This window comes from Heterocephalus glaber, unplaced genomic scaffold, assembly GCF_053883595.1.
Source record: "Heterocephalus glaber isolate CG9 unplaced genomic scaffold, H.glaber_assembly_v1.0 deba00001594, whole genome shotgun sequence".
Lineage (NCBI taxonomy): Eukaryota > Metazoa > Chordata > Mammalia > Rodentia > Bathyergidae > Heterocephalus > Heterocephalus glaber.
The window spans coordinates 12,205,928-12,220,365 of record NW_028258369.1 but is presented as its reverse complement, the minus strand read 5'-3'; the positions used below and the strand labels follow the sequence as shown (position 1 = coordinate 12,220,365).

Here is a 14,438-nt window from a genome sequence, read left to right as displayed (position 1 = left end):
CATTTCTTACAACTATCTGTGTACCTTACATTCCCACAAAATTAAAAGTGTAGTTAAAAAGTACCACTAGATTTGCATTAAGGATGTTCATGGATCTAGACGAAACAGTGATATTAGCTAGGACTATGAATCATTTTGAACTCACCACAATTGGTGCAAATGAAGTAAAATGAAGATGAAGGACTTTGATCTCTGTCATTTTCCAACGAAGATGGGTGACTCTCTATCTCAGGACTGTCTTCTGAGCTGTTTTCCATATTTGCTGGCATTTCTATCAGTATAAATTTTTTATCTATTGAAGAATAAGAATTCTTAATCATGAATTCAATACTGGGTAAAATTATCCTTCAGGATAAAGAGGGAAATAAAAATATTCTCACAAAAAGTAAAATTAGAATTTGTCCCTAGCAGATTTACCTTTGTTGGTGGTGATGGTGGTTTTTGTTTGTTTTTTGACTCACTATGTAGTTCAACCTGGCCTTGAACTCACAATGATCCCCCGCCTTATCCTCCCCAGTGCTGGGATTACAGGTGTGCACCACAACACCCAGCCAGATTTACCCTTAAAAAAACAGGTAAAGAACTAGACATGGTGGCACATCCCTGTAATCTTAGCACTCAAAAGGTTGAGGCATGATGGATTTTGAGTTTGAGGCCAGCCTGAGCTACACAGAGTTCAAGACTGGCCTAGACTAATAGTGGACCTGACTCAAAAAAAAACAAAAAGACAGATATGGTAGTGCACAACTATAATTCCAGCACTTGGGAGGATGACGCAGGAGAATCACTGCAAATTCTAGGCCAGCCTAGGCTACATAGTAAGTTCAAGGCCAGCCTGGACTACATAGCAAGACCCTGTCTCAAGAAAAAAAAAATGTAATACCTAAAGAAAAGTCTTCAAATAAAAAGGACATTTACAAAAGAAGGAATTTTGGAGGATCAAAAAGGAAGAACAATGGAAAGATCAGAAATATAGGTGTAGGAAATCGCCCATACATTGCTACTGAGAATTTAAAGTGGTACAGCCGCTTTGGAAAACTGTTTGGCAGTCAGTTTCTTGTAAAACAAAACATATTATCATAAAGCCAGCAATTGCACTCTTGCCATTCACGACAGAGGAATAGAAACTTACATTTACACAAAAGCCAGGATATGAATGTTCATAACAGCTTTACCTACAATATCCAAAAAAAAATGGAAAGAAGAAAACCAGATATCCTTCAATGAGTGAATAGTCTGGGTTTTTTTTTTTTTTGGTACCGGGGATCTAACTGAGGACCTTGTGCTTGCGGAGCAGGTGCCAGCACCACTGAGCTAAATCCCTGACCCTGAGTGAATAGTTTTAAAAAACCGTGTTTATATCTATACCATGGAAAACTCATCAATAGAAAGAAATGGAAACATATTTACACAAAAATGTGCACATGAATATGCACAGTAGCTTTATTCTCAATAGCCAAAAATTAGGGAAAAAACCCAGATGTCTTTCAACAGATGAATGGTTAAGCAAAATATATCCAAACCATGGAATACCATTCAACAATAAAAAAATAAACTATTAAAACACACAACAATCTGGTTGAGTTTCTACAAAATTAAGGTGAGTGGTAAACAAAGCCAATCTCAAATATGATTGCACTTACATAAAAATCTGAAGGGACAAAATTATAGAGCTGGAAAAGAGGTCAATGGTATCTAGGTGTTAGGGATGGGTGATATTGCAGGGAGGGTGACCCAAGAGTTGGGTGTGGTTATGGGCAAACAGCACATTGCACTGATGGAAATGCTCGCTCCCTTGACTGTGAGGATGGACACAAAAACCTACTCCTGGGATAAAATTGCCTAGTGCCAAATACATACACACATAAAAAGATACAAGCAAAACTGGGGACATCTCAGTATGATCTGTGGATGGCATCAATGGAAAAATGTAGTTTTTCCCTTTCCCTCTTTTCCTTTCCCCTTACCCTCCCCCCTTCACTCCTTCATCTTTCGACCTTTTTTCCTATTTCAAATTATCAATTATTCATTTTAATCATTTAAACCCTTGTTTACACTATCAGTTTCTCACACTAGAGAAACTATTCAGTACTTAACACATGTGTGTCCTATTTATTTCACTTAAGAGTATGGCCTCAATATGCATCCATTCAGCTATAAATGACTCTAGTTTCTCATTCTTTATGGCTGAGTAGTACTCCATTTTATAAATAAACCACATTTTCTTCATCCAGTTTCCAGTTGATGGGCACTTGGGCTGCTTCCAAGCTTTAGCTATTACAAACTGTGCCGCTATGAGCATGGGTGCACATATATCACTGTGGTATGATTATTTAATTCTTTTGGGAAGATACTCAGCAGAGGAATAGCTGGGTCAAATGGGACCTCTAGTCCTAGTTCTTTGAGGTATCTCCATACTGACTTCCACAGTAGTTGCACCAGTCTGCACTCCCACCAGCAACGGAGAAGGGTTCCTATGTAAATAGGGAAAGGCGGAGGGGGTGAAGGGCGCACAGGTAATGGGGAAAAAATAAGAACCAAGATATATCATGTACAGGTACAAACACCCAATGATAAATGTAAACGAACTGTATACCTAAAATGTACCAATAAAAGAACTAAAAAAAAAAAGAAAAATGTAGTTTTGTAAAATATTACTATTGGGGAAAAGTGGGTGAAGAATACACAAGATCTCTGTATTATTTCCTGTATTTGCAGGCGATTCTGAAATATCGCAAAATGAAAAGTTTAATTTTAGAAAGCTGCCATCAAGAGTTAATGTTAAGAACACTGAATCTAAACTAAAAAGTGCTACTTGTATTGTGTATCATTTCAAACTTGCCAAAATTGGGAGAGGTGGTGGCAGATGCAAGGCAGGTGCTTGTTCAGCAAAACTTCCTAGTAAAGCTGGGTAGTATACTGTCCTATCACGATCTTTCAGGTTGGCTTCTGCTTTTGCCAGTATTTCTACCAGTGTAACTTTATCAGTGCCTGAAAGAAAATGATCCTCAACCCTAAACTCTATATAAGGTGAAATTATTCTTCAAGGAAAACTAGTGAAATAATATTCCCACACAAAAGAAAACGAAAAGAATCTGTCCTAAGCATACTTACCCATATAAAAGGTTGAAGGAAAATCTGCAAACAGAAAGGATATTACAAAAGAAGGAATTTCAGAGTATCAAGAGAAAAGAACAATGGAAAGATCATAAATATCAATGTAGAAAAAATGGATCATCGCTATTGGGAATGTAAAATGGTACAGCTTCTCTGGAAAACTGTTTGGCAGTTTCTTATAAAACTAAACATGCTATTCCCCCAAAGACTTGGAAATTACACTCTTGAGATTCATGACAGAAAAGAAAATTTATACTTATACACAGCTAGCACATGAGTGTTCATAGAGGTTTATGCCTAATACCAAAAGCTGGGGGGAATAATAACCTATGTCCTTGAATGAGTGAATAGTTAAAAACTATTGCATAACCAAACCATGGAAAACTATTCAGCAATAAAAAGGAAGGAACTAGCTGGGTATAGTAGTGCACACCTGTAATCTCAGCTACTCAGGAGGCTGAGGCAAGAGGATCTCAAATTCAAGACCAGCCTGGGAAATTTAGTGAGAATCTGTCTCAAAATAAAATAAAAAATGGCTGGGGATATAGCTCAGCAGTAGAGTACTTGCCTGGCATGCTCAAGATCTGGTTCAATCTCCAGCATCACAAAAGAAGAAACATTCTATCTATACATAGAACCACTTGCATGAGTTGAGTTTTCACAAAACTATGCTGACTTTAAAAAACTACATACCACGAAATTTCCTTTACATAATAAAAGTGGTAAAATTACAGACAGTATGTTTGCCAGGCATTAGGGAACAGGCAGTAGGGAAGAAAAGGGTGACTGGAGAGAGGTGGGTATGGTTATAAAAAAAGGAGATAAGGCAGCTAGTTGTAATCAAATTGTTTTGTATCTTGCCTAGGGTGGTGGCAATTAAACCTATTCATGTGGTAAATTTGCATAGAAATAAATACAAATGTACAAAAATTACAAGTAAAACTGGGGACATCTCAGTAACATCTGTGAATTGTACCAAGGTCAATATCCTGATTATGTTATTTTACCATAGTTTTGCAAGATGTTATTATTGAGAGAAAAGAGTAAAGTATAAAGGGAATCATTATTTTTTACAAATATATGTAAATCTAAAATTATTTCAAAATAAAAAGCTTAATTTAGAAAGAGGAGCCAGGGATTTAGCTCAGTGGTGCTGGCGCCTGCCTCGCAAACACAAGGTCCTGAGTTCAATCCCCGGTACAAAAAAAAAAAAACAAAAGTGAACCAGACATGGTGGCACACACCTGTAATCCCTGCACTCTGGGAGGTTAAGGCAGGAGAATCACAAGTTTGAGCTACCCCAAACAATTCAGCAACTTAGCAAGACCTTGTCTCAAAATTTAAAAATAAAGAATAAAGGGCTGGGATAAAGAACAAGAAACTAGGGCCAGGGATTTAGCTCAGTGGTTTCGCTGCCTACTATGCAAATGCAAGGACCTGAGGAGTTCGATCCCCGGTACCAAAAAAAAAAAAAAAAAAAAAAAAAAAAAAGAATGAGAAACTAGAGACATTTATAGCTAAATGGATGCATATTGAGGCCATATTCTTAAGTGAAATAAATAGGACACACGTGTAAATACCTAACAGTTTCTCTAGTGTGAGAAAGTGAAAGTGTAAATAAGGATTAAAATGATTAAAACGAATAATAGATAATTTGCAATAGGAAAAGGTCCAAAGATGTAGGGGTGGTGGGAGGGGGAGGGGAAGGGGAAAGGCAAGAAGGGAAAGGAAAAATTATGAGAAAAGAAAAAAAATGGAAACAAAATCTATGTAAATAGGGAAGGGTGGAGGGGGTGAAGGGTGCACAGGTAATGGGGAAAAAAATAAGAACCAAGACACATCATGTACAGGTACACGCACCCAATGATAAATGTAAACATATTATATACCTAAAATGTACCAATGAAAGAATTTAAGGAAAAAAAAAAAAGAATAAAGTGCTGGGAATATAGCTCAGTGTGAAAGCCCTAGGTTCAACCCTCAGTACCACAAAAAAATGAACAACTAGCTTGCATTAACAATGTTAATGGGTCCATATTCACTAGCGCTACTTGTAATGTGTATTATCTAAAACTCACCAGAATCAGATGAGGAGTTGGCAGACGAAGACAAAAGATGCTGGCTATTGTCATTATCCATTACAGGTGGGTAATCCCTTGTCTCAGGGTTATTTTCCAAGCTAGCTTCTGCTATTCCTGGCATATCTATAAGAAGAACATTTTCAAAAACTCTTACCATGAATTTATATATAGCAAAACTATCATTGAGTAGCACAGAAAAAATACATTTTTGCATGAAAGAAAACTAAAATTATCCCTCACAGATTTATCCTTAAAGAAAGGGCCGGGGATTTAGCTCAGTGGTTCTGGTGCCTACCTTGCAAGCACAAGGTCCTGAATTTGATCCCTGGTACCAAAAAAAAAGAAAGGCTACAGGAAAATAAAGATATGATGAAAAAGGATCATCAAAAAAAAGGATATGATGAAAGGAATATTGAAGCAACAGGAAAAAGGAATAATAGAAAGAACAGAAATATGGATGCAAAGAAACAGTATCACTCATATATAGCTGGCAGGAATATAAAATGGTCTGGCCATGCTAGAAAACATAGTTTTTCATAAAACTATTCATGTGTTCAAACTCATCAAATTGTGTACATTAAATTTGTGTATAATTTTGCATATTAATTACTATGGTTTGAATGTATCCTCTCCAAAATTCAGTGTTGCCAATGTGACGGTATTAAGAGAAGGGACCTTTAAGAGGTGATTAGGTCATGAGGTTTCCTTACTCATGAATGGTATCAAGATCCTTCTAAAAGAGGCTTTATGCAATGTTCAGTGAGCTTGCCTTTGAACCCTCTGCCATGTGAGGACAGAGATTTTGTCCCCTCTGGAGGATGCAACCCTCACCAGACAATCAAACCTGCAGCACCTTGATCATGAACTTTCCAGCCTCCAGAACTGTGAGAAAATAAATTTCTATTCTTTATAAATTTCCCACTCTGTGCTATTTTGTTATAGAAACACAAATAAACTAAGATATCAATTATATCTCAATAAAGCTATTTTAAAAACTAGGGCCGGTTCAGTGGTAGAGTGCTTGTCTAACATGTGCAAAGCCTTTGGTCCAATGCCCAGTACCTCAAAAATTAAAATAACTAAACATGTAATTAGCATATAACCAGCAATTGCACTCTAGAGAATTTATGCCACAGAAGTGAAAGCTTAAATTTACACAAAAATCTGTCAATAATGTTCATGGCAGCCTTACCCCTAATAGTGAAAAACTAGGGAAAAATTCCTTCAACAGGTGGATGGTTAAACCATGCTACACCTATAACAAAGTCTACAGAATTTAACAATAAAAAGGAACTGCTGATATATTCGACTTGGTTGAATCTCCAGGGAATTATGTTGAGTGAAAAAATGCTAGTATCAAAAGGTTTTATACCACTGTATATGTGTCCAGTTACATAGCCATATTGAGGTGACAAAACTACAGATAGAGAACAGATGGGTATTTGCCAAAGGTTGGTGATATGTGAGAGTGGAAGGGGAGGGCAGCCAGAGGGGAATGGGTTTGGCTGTAAAGTCAATACAACCTTGGGTGATAGAAATGAACCCTGTAGTAACAGAATGTACTGTACCTTGACTATCATGATGAACATACAAACCTTTTCATGTAATAAAAGCACAGAACTAAATTTACAGAGACAAAGATGAATACAATTACAGTTTTAAAAGATGCTACCACTGAGGAAAATGGGATAAAAGAGATATCTCTGCATTATTTCTTACAACTACCTGTGGAGCTACAATAATCTCAATATAAAACTTTTAATTAAAAAATGACAGTTTTCAGGAAGGATTTTTTTAAAATCTAGATTAAATGATGACATTTATAATATATGTCATTGCAAACTCACCAAAATGGGAAAGGATGAAGACAGACGACGGCAAGGTAGTTTCTGGGCTCATGCTCCCATTTCTTAGAATGTCCGAGTAATTCACCCTATCAGGGCTATTGGCCACACTAGGGTATCCTGGTGGTGGAACTTCTGTAGATGCTGCTACAGAAGGCTGGGAAAATGAGGAGACATTGTTAGAACTTTTAGCACTCCCATTGAAAGGGCAAGATACTACAGAGAGACCAGCACATGAACTCTCCTCCTGCATAAGACATGGCTGGAATGAATATATAGAGGCAGTTCTAGGGAGGTGCTGGCCTCTATCTGTGTCTAAGCTCCTGCACTTGACAGCTTTCTGCTGACTGAAGCGATATTCCTGGAGCATTGGCCTGGGCATCGGTTGTCCACCTTGCCACTGGCAATGATGCGCTATTTCCCTGTTCACAGTAAGAGAACAAAATGACTTAAGTTCTTTTCTTCAGTTCCTGGACTTTAATTTCTCATGAGATACACAATCAAAACTTTCTGTATGAATCCAGATGACCGCTAAAATAACACCAATCCAGTTAAGTCAACTGTGAGTAAAAATGAGGATTAAAAAGCTTTTCAGGGCTGGGGATTTAGCTCAGTGGTTCCAGCGCCTGCTGCGCAAGCCCAAGGTCCAGAGTTCGATCCCCAGTACCAAAAAAAAAGCTTTTTACCAGAGGCCAGGGATTTAGCTCAGTGGCATCGCACCTGCTTCACAAGTGCATGGTCCTGAGTTTGATCCCCAGTACCAAAAAAAAAAAAGCTTTTTACTATTTGCTATATATTTCCACTATTAAAGGTAAATGCTGTATTTAAATTATGATTTTTATTCCTCTTTAACACTACATTTTGTACATGATGATTACTGACATAATAATACTGTGTTGTAATACATCAAACCTAAACTTCAGCATTCTTTCAACAGAGTTTTAGTTCCCTATCTGCTACTATCATAGTATAGATCAGCCTTGCTAATATCACAGAATTCCTAGTTCCATATCACTTTCCAGCAGTCTCGCATCTTTAGAAGCAAGACATTTATCAAAGTTGTAAAACTGTTTTCATAATACTTACGCATTGTGGTATCAGTGATCTCTCCCAAAACTGTTGCATTGCTGAAAAGATTCCATTCAGCTTGGCAACCTGCCTATTCGTTTGTTCCATAAGATCTTGTAAGCCCTATTATAACAAAAAAAAATTAGTAATTCCTACTTCAAAAGAAAAGTAACATGTCAGAATGCCATTAAGCCAAATTTTTACTGCGAGGCACAACGGAAGTTTTCAAAGCACCAGAAACAACTTCTTTCCTACTTGAGGCCTAGGTGTAGGTGACACAGAGCCCACCTGGCTGAGACGAGGATCCTGGACCTGCCGCTATCCTACTCCATCCAACTCACGGGGACACTGGAAGGAGGAAGCAAAGGCATCACAGCCCCTCTACACCATCCCATTTATGATGCAGCCATTTCACATCAAGGAAGGTGCTATTTCAGGAAAGAAATGTTCAAATCTGCTAAAAGGTCAAAGAGTGACCTTCCACACAATGACTTATGAACTAACAGTGAATTTTCTGCTCTGGAAAGAACATGGAGCCAAATATAACAGATGTGGGCCCTGGATTTAGCTCAGTGGCACCTCGCCTGGCTCGCAAGCAAAAAGGTGCTGAGTTCGATCCCTGGTACCAAAACAACAAAAAACCAAACATAACAGATGTGACTTTTGGCTTCAATGCATTTTATAATCATTCAGTCAGCAAACTTACAAAACCATTGAGTACAGGACCCCTACATGGCCATCAGGAAAAAAATCTGAGAATTCTTGAAATACACAGAAATTTTGAGCAAAGGAAAAAATAAAAGACCAGAAACACTTCCTCACTCATTCATTCATTCAAATGAGCACTTATTAACAGCCTACTACCAGTCAGATCTTTGCTAGGTACTGGAAATGAGGACAAAAGAAAAAAAATTTCCCATCCTAGAAGAATGCCCATCTTCACTGGGGAGAGAGAGAAGAGACAATTTCAACAGAACAAGTGACTAATAACCTGGGATAGCTGCTCTCAAAGTGTGGTCCATTGACCGGCACCATCACCAGCAAGCTTGAGAGACAGCAACACTGCAGCTCCACCTCAGCCCTACAGAATGGAGACCTGAGTGGAGCCAGCAGGCTGGGTTTCAACAAGCCTCTAGGTGCTTCTGATGTGCACTCCAGTGGGAGAACTGTGGGCCTGCAGTGCTGAGGCAAACAGCTCAGGACCTACATGGATGCCTTCACATACTAGAGTTCTGCCACTTATTAGCAGTGTGACCTTGGGCAAGTTGCTTGACTTCCCTGTGCTTCAATTTCCTCATGCACAGAACTGGGATGAAAATATCTCTTAGGGATCCTCCTGAGGACAGAACCTTACTATAGCCTTATGTTAATGCTAACAATAACAACACTCCACATGACTGGCCCAACAGTGCTCAGTACTTTGTTAGTATTATTATTGTTACTGTCATTAGCACCATGACACAGGTAAGCACAAGAGGCTGAGCATACCCAGAAGAGCAGGACTGAACTCAAGCCGGTAGTCAGGGTGGGCTTTCTCAGGTTGAGAGTGAAAGGAGAGCAGGCATTCACCAGGCAAAAACGCATGGGAGGGCATACAGGGCAGAAGGAACAGCATATTCCCAATCACAGAGAGAAAGTCAGAAGCCATATGTTCAGGTGGTGAGTATAAATGATGCCCATGGAGCTCAATCATCAGGAATGGGAGAGTGTGGGTAGCAGCTAAAAGGGATGAGAGGTCAAAACAAGTGGCGATGTAAAGCTGTGGGAGAATATCCTGCTAAGGGTAAGAAGCGCTAAGGCTGGGCTGGAGACAAAGAAAGGGGGATGCCAGACACAGGGAGCTCTCTGAGCACAGGGAAGAAGGCAGATGCAGAAACCAGCAGAGGTGACAGCCTGAGGCAACAGAGGACCTATTCCAATGCCCCTGATTGGGAGGGACCAGAAGGACTGCTAGGCAGGTTTGGTGGTGGTGGGGACAGGAATCAGAACATGGAGGGACAACTGTGCCAAGTCCTCCAGTGTCCAGCAAGGAAAAAGACCAAAGTGAGCCTAGGCAGCTCACGTGGTGGGAACTGACTGAAGCTTTGGAAGGGCTGCAGGGCAGAGGATAGCTCAGCACAGGATGATACGGATGAGGGAGGCTAGGAAAAGAGAGGAAAGTGAAGGGCCACGTCATATGCTACACCACGGGATGTAGAATGATAAGGATGAAAAGGGAGAAAGAAAGAGCCAGCACACTGGGAGAAGTGGAGAGCAGCCTTATGGTCCACTTTGGGCTATGGCTTGGGAACCTGGTCACTTCTCATCCAAGATGGTACATCCCACCACAGCTTGCACAACTGCTCAAGGGTAAGGGGACTGGACAGTCCTGCTCAGGCCCCAGCCCCTCTCCCTGCTGCTCTAGCCACCTCTGCCCATCTTCTCCTCAAGGCATGAATAAGCATCCCACTTCTGTCCTCACTAGGAAGAATGAGACTCACACAGACTTTTCTAGTCTTCAAATTATGCCAGCTCATTCTAGACAAGAAAATTTAGAGGTTTAAGAAACATATATTTTTATAAACTTGCATTACCTTTGGGGTATGTAGCTCATAAAACCCTTTATAATTATATACTTCTATCAATCTCTACTAACATGCTTATTTTTATAAAATTCCCTCAAAACTATAGCAGATATACTCTTTACAAAACATTGATGGGCTACCATTTTGTTTCAGTTGAGATACCTTGATCTGCATTTAGGCACATGCTAAATTTCATCTAAGGTGGCCACTTTTCATAAAATATTACACTGGAAAAATTAAATGTCAAACAATCTAGATTATGAGTTTTTTAAAGTTACCAAAGCCATACTTTTATTTCCAAATATTCACCTGGGGATACTGTTCCAAGTAGAAATTTTTTTAAAGTATATTACAGTGGGATGATAATAGTACAGAATTTGACACAAATTTTCTATTAATAGTATAATGACATTAAATGGAATAAAAATTTTAATTCAATATTGCAGAAAATTACATTTGTTAGAACTTTGATACCTGAAAACATTGTTGAAATGCTCTAAGTTGGTTTCGGTGATATTCATCATAGAATTTTTCAAACACATTTCTTTCCTACAAGTTTTATAAAAACAAGTGGTCAATGCTTAACATCACTAGGAGCCTATTTGAGCACAAGAAAAAACACTTTAAATAGTTATCTATTTTAATTGTTTGTATTTTTCACTTATATGCTAATAAATTTCAGATGTCTAATAATACAGAAGTAATAAAACCCACATTCATGTCAGAATAAAAAGCACTGATTAACAAAGGGTTAAGGAAAGAAGTTATAAGAACCTAAGTTTAAGGAAAACTACTGAACATTGGTATGAATACAGTTAATATAAATATAGCTCAATATAAAAATACATATTTATGTGTTTGAATGGATTCAGATACACATTTATTTCTGTCCTCTGAGAAGGCCAAGGATCAATGACACAAAAAACAGCAATCAACATACCAAATGTCCACATCTTGGTTTTTAAATAACATTCCCAAGTTTAAAAAACAAATGAGGGGCTGGGGATTTAGCTCAGTGGTTCTGCCACCTGCCTTGCAAGTGCGAGGTCCTGGGTTCGATCTCCAGTACCAAAACAAATGAGGATTCCTTCAAAAAACAGTTGAATTCCAGGGCTGGGGCAGGGAAATTTCATATGAGCCTAGAACATCTTCTGATGTCAGAAAATAAGAAAATGTTCAAAAAAGGGTGGGGGCACCGAGTAAAAGGCCACAGCAACAAACTGGAAGGAACACCCAATGGCTAATGCTGGGAAATTAGCTTAACAAAATAAATAATGGAAATGTTGGATAATTCATACAATACAATAAATGTTCGTGAGTCCATATTAATACATATGACTGAATAAGCAGAAAATAAATGACAGCACTTTCTTACAAATAAATTCTAGCTAATAAATATAGAATGAATGATGGAAATAGTCACTATCAGGCAAATAGAGTAACAACTGCTGCAGTTAAAAACCATGGACAGATGCTAACTCAACTCACTGAATTGAAGAGAAACGGTATTAGCAGAGTCTCAAAGTACCCTTCCACTCTTATCTATCACTTAGAAAGGGGAAAACAACTCTACAATGGAAAAATTTAGAAGACACAATGTTAATCAAGTGATCAACGTTAACATTACCAATAAAAAGATAATGGACACAGTACCACCTAGTGGAGTTCAATGAGAAATAACAGCATTTGCATGGAATTCTTGTCAAAAATACATAATCTCAATCTATTTAAGAGAAAGTATCATATACACCAAAATTGAGAGATATTTCTAACAAAATAACAAACTAGTACTCATCAAAGGTGCCAGGATCATGAAAAACAAGGAAAGAATGAGAAGCTGTGATAGACTGGAAGAGGCTGAGGAGACACAACTAAATTCAATATGGGGAGAATGGCAAAATTCAAACAAGGACTGTAATTTGCCAAGTAGTACTGTACTAATGTTAACATCCTAGTTTAGATTATAGACAATTACAGTAATTTTGAATTATACAGTTAAATTAACATTAAGGGAACCTATGTGAAGTATATACATGAGAACTCTGTAATATTTTTGTAACTCTTCCCCAAAATCTCAAATTATTTCACTATTAGAAACCCAATGAAATGGGGCTCAAAAATACTTTGAATTGGGCTAGAGATACAGCTTGGTGATAGAATACTTACCCAGTATGCTCAAGGTCCTTAGCACCATAAAAAAAAGTGCTGTAAATGAGGGGAGAAGGGTTCCTTTTTTCTGCTTTAATTGTTTGATATAACTCATCAGTTAAAATGTATATGAGCCTGTTGCTGTCATATAGGTAGGTTTTCAAGCTAGGAATATGCTTTAATAGGTGCTATTCAAATTTCCTATTTCCTCCAGAGTCAGTTTCATTAATTTGTCTTCCAAGGTACTTCTTAGAAGTTGTCAAATTTATTTCAAAAAACATTTTTGTAATATGCTTTCTATATCCTTTTAAATTCTGTGAAATCTGTGGTAATGTCTTCTAGATCTTGATATTGTAATTTTAAAAATGTATAATTGATATTGTGTAATAGGAAGAAAAGGTCTAAAGGAGCAGGAGAAGTGGGAGGGGTAGGGGAAAGGAAATAAGGGAAAAGAAAAAATATGAGAAAAGAAAAAAAAATGGAAACAAAGTCTTTGCAAATAGGGAAGGGAGGGCAGGGGAAGGGGAAAAAAAATAAGAACCAAGATACTCATGTAATGGTACAAGATCCCAATGATAAATGTAACTGTATTTTATACCTAAAATGTACCAATAAACTTAATGGGGGAAAAAAGTGCTGTGAATTTCTATTAAATAAATAAAGAAGGAAACAAAATGGTTAAAAGTCCACTGTCTAGGGCTGGGGATTTAGCTCAGTGGTTTCGTCGCCTGCTGCGCAAGCACAAGGACCAAAGTTCGATCCCTGTTACAAAAAAAAAAAAAGAGTTCACTATCTAAAGAAGTGTGTACATTTAGGAGACAGAAATATTTCCTTGAGTATGAGTTCAGAGTAAGTGCCCAGGATATGAAGGCTAAAAAGGAATCCAAATCATTTTCTTGATAAGTGTGAACATATTTAGCAATTTATGTAAATCTTCGAAGTCTAAGGTGCAGTCATTAATGATACTTTCACCTTCTCAAACAGATATTGTATTCATGTTCTTACCTAAGGAAGATTAACAAATCAAAAATAAAGGAAAGAACTGAAAGAAAAGTTCAGGATTTCTATTTCATTTTCAGGAAGCACCAAAGGCTTATTTGTTATGTCAAAGAACCTCTGCCTGTTACAAATATTGCAACAGCATGAAAAGATGTACTTGTAGAACTGTGTTCTCATTACCCAAATACAATTAAGATACCATTTCTATCTAGTTTTAACTCTCTGTACTTCAGGGTAAAAAGACTAGTCTTTCATTAATTAGCTCTGTTACTACTTTAAAAGCAACTATTCCTAACCATGAACAAAGAACCAAATGTTACATGGTTTCTGATTTTCAAGTAATCCAACAGTGACACTCTGTGGACAAGATAGGAAATACTTAAACCTTTTTGTTCTTGATAAATTAATGTTTAAATCACTTCACCTAATTTTTTGGAATAAGAATAGGGTATAACTAAGATAGATAAGCAAGTAATCATCACACTTAATTATAATAACTCTGTATTCTAAGAGTAAATTGTCAACTATAAGGATAATTTTAATACAAATATACTAAGAAGTTATCAATGCTCATGATTAAAAATTACCTAAATTAGCCCTGCATCACACAACTATCA

The 14,438-nt window shown here is 37.6% G+C and overlaps 1 protein-coding gene across 1 annotated transcript in view; it reads right to left on the bottom strand.

Moving 5' to 3' along the window:
- Positions 1-14,438, bottom strand: part of Bend2 (BEN domain containing 2) — a 72,378-nt gene that overhangs the window by 36,075 nt on the left and 21,865 nt on the right. Inside the window, exons 6-10 of the mRNA XM_021245373.2 lie at positions 11,149-11,223; positions 8,129-8,233; positions 7,046-7,199; positions 5,196-5,321; positions 146-292 (exon numbers count right to left, since the gene is read on the bottom strand). Coding sequence (XP_021101032.2) covers positions 146-292; positions 5,196-5,321; positions 7,046-7,199; positions 8,129-8,233; positions 11,149-11,223 — 607 coding nt within the window. The remainder of the gene's footprint in view (positions 1-145; positions 293-5,195; positions 5,322-7,045; positions 7,200-8,128; positions 8,234-11,148; positions 11,224-14,438) is intronic.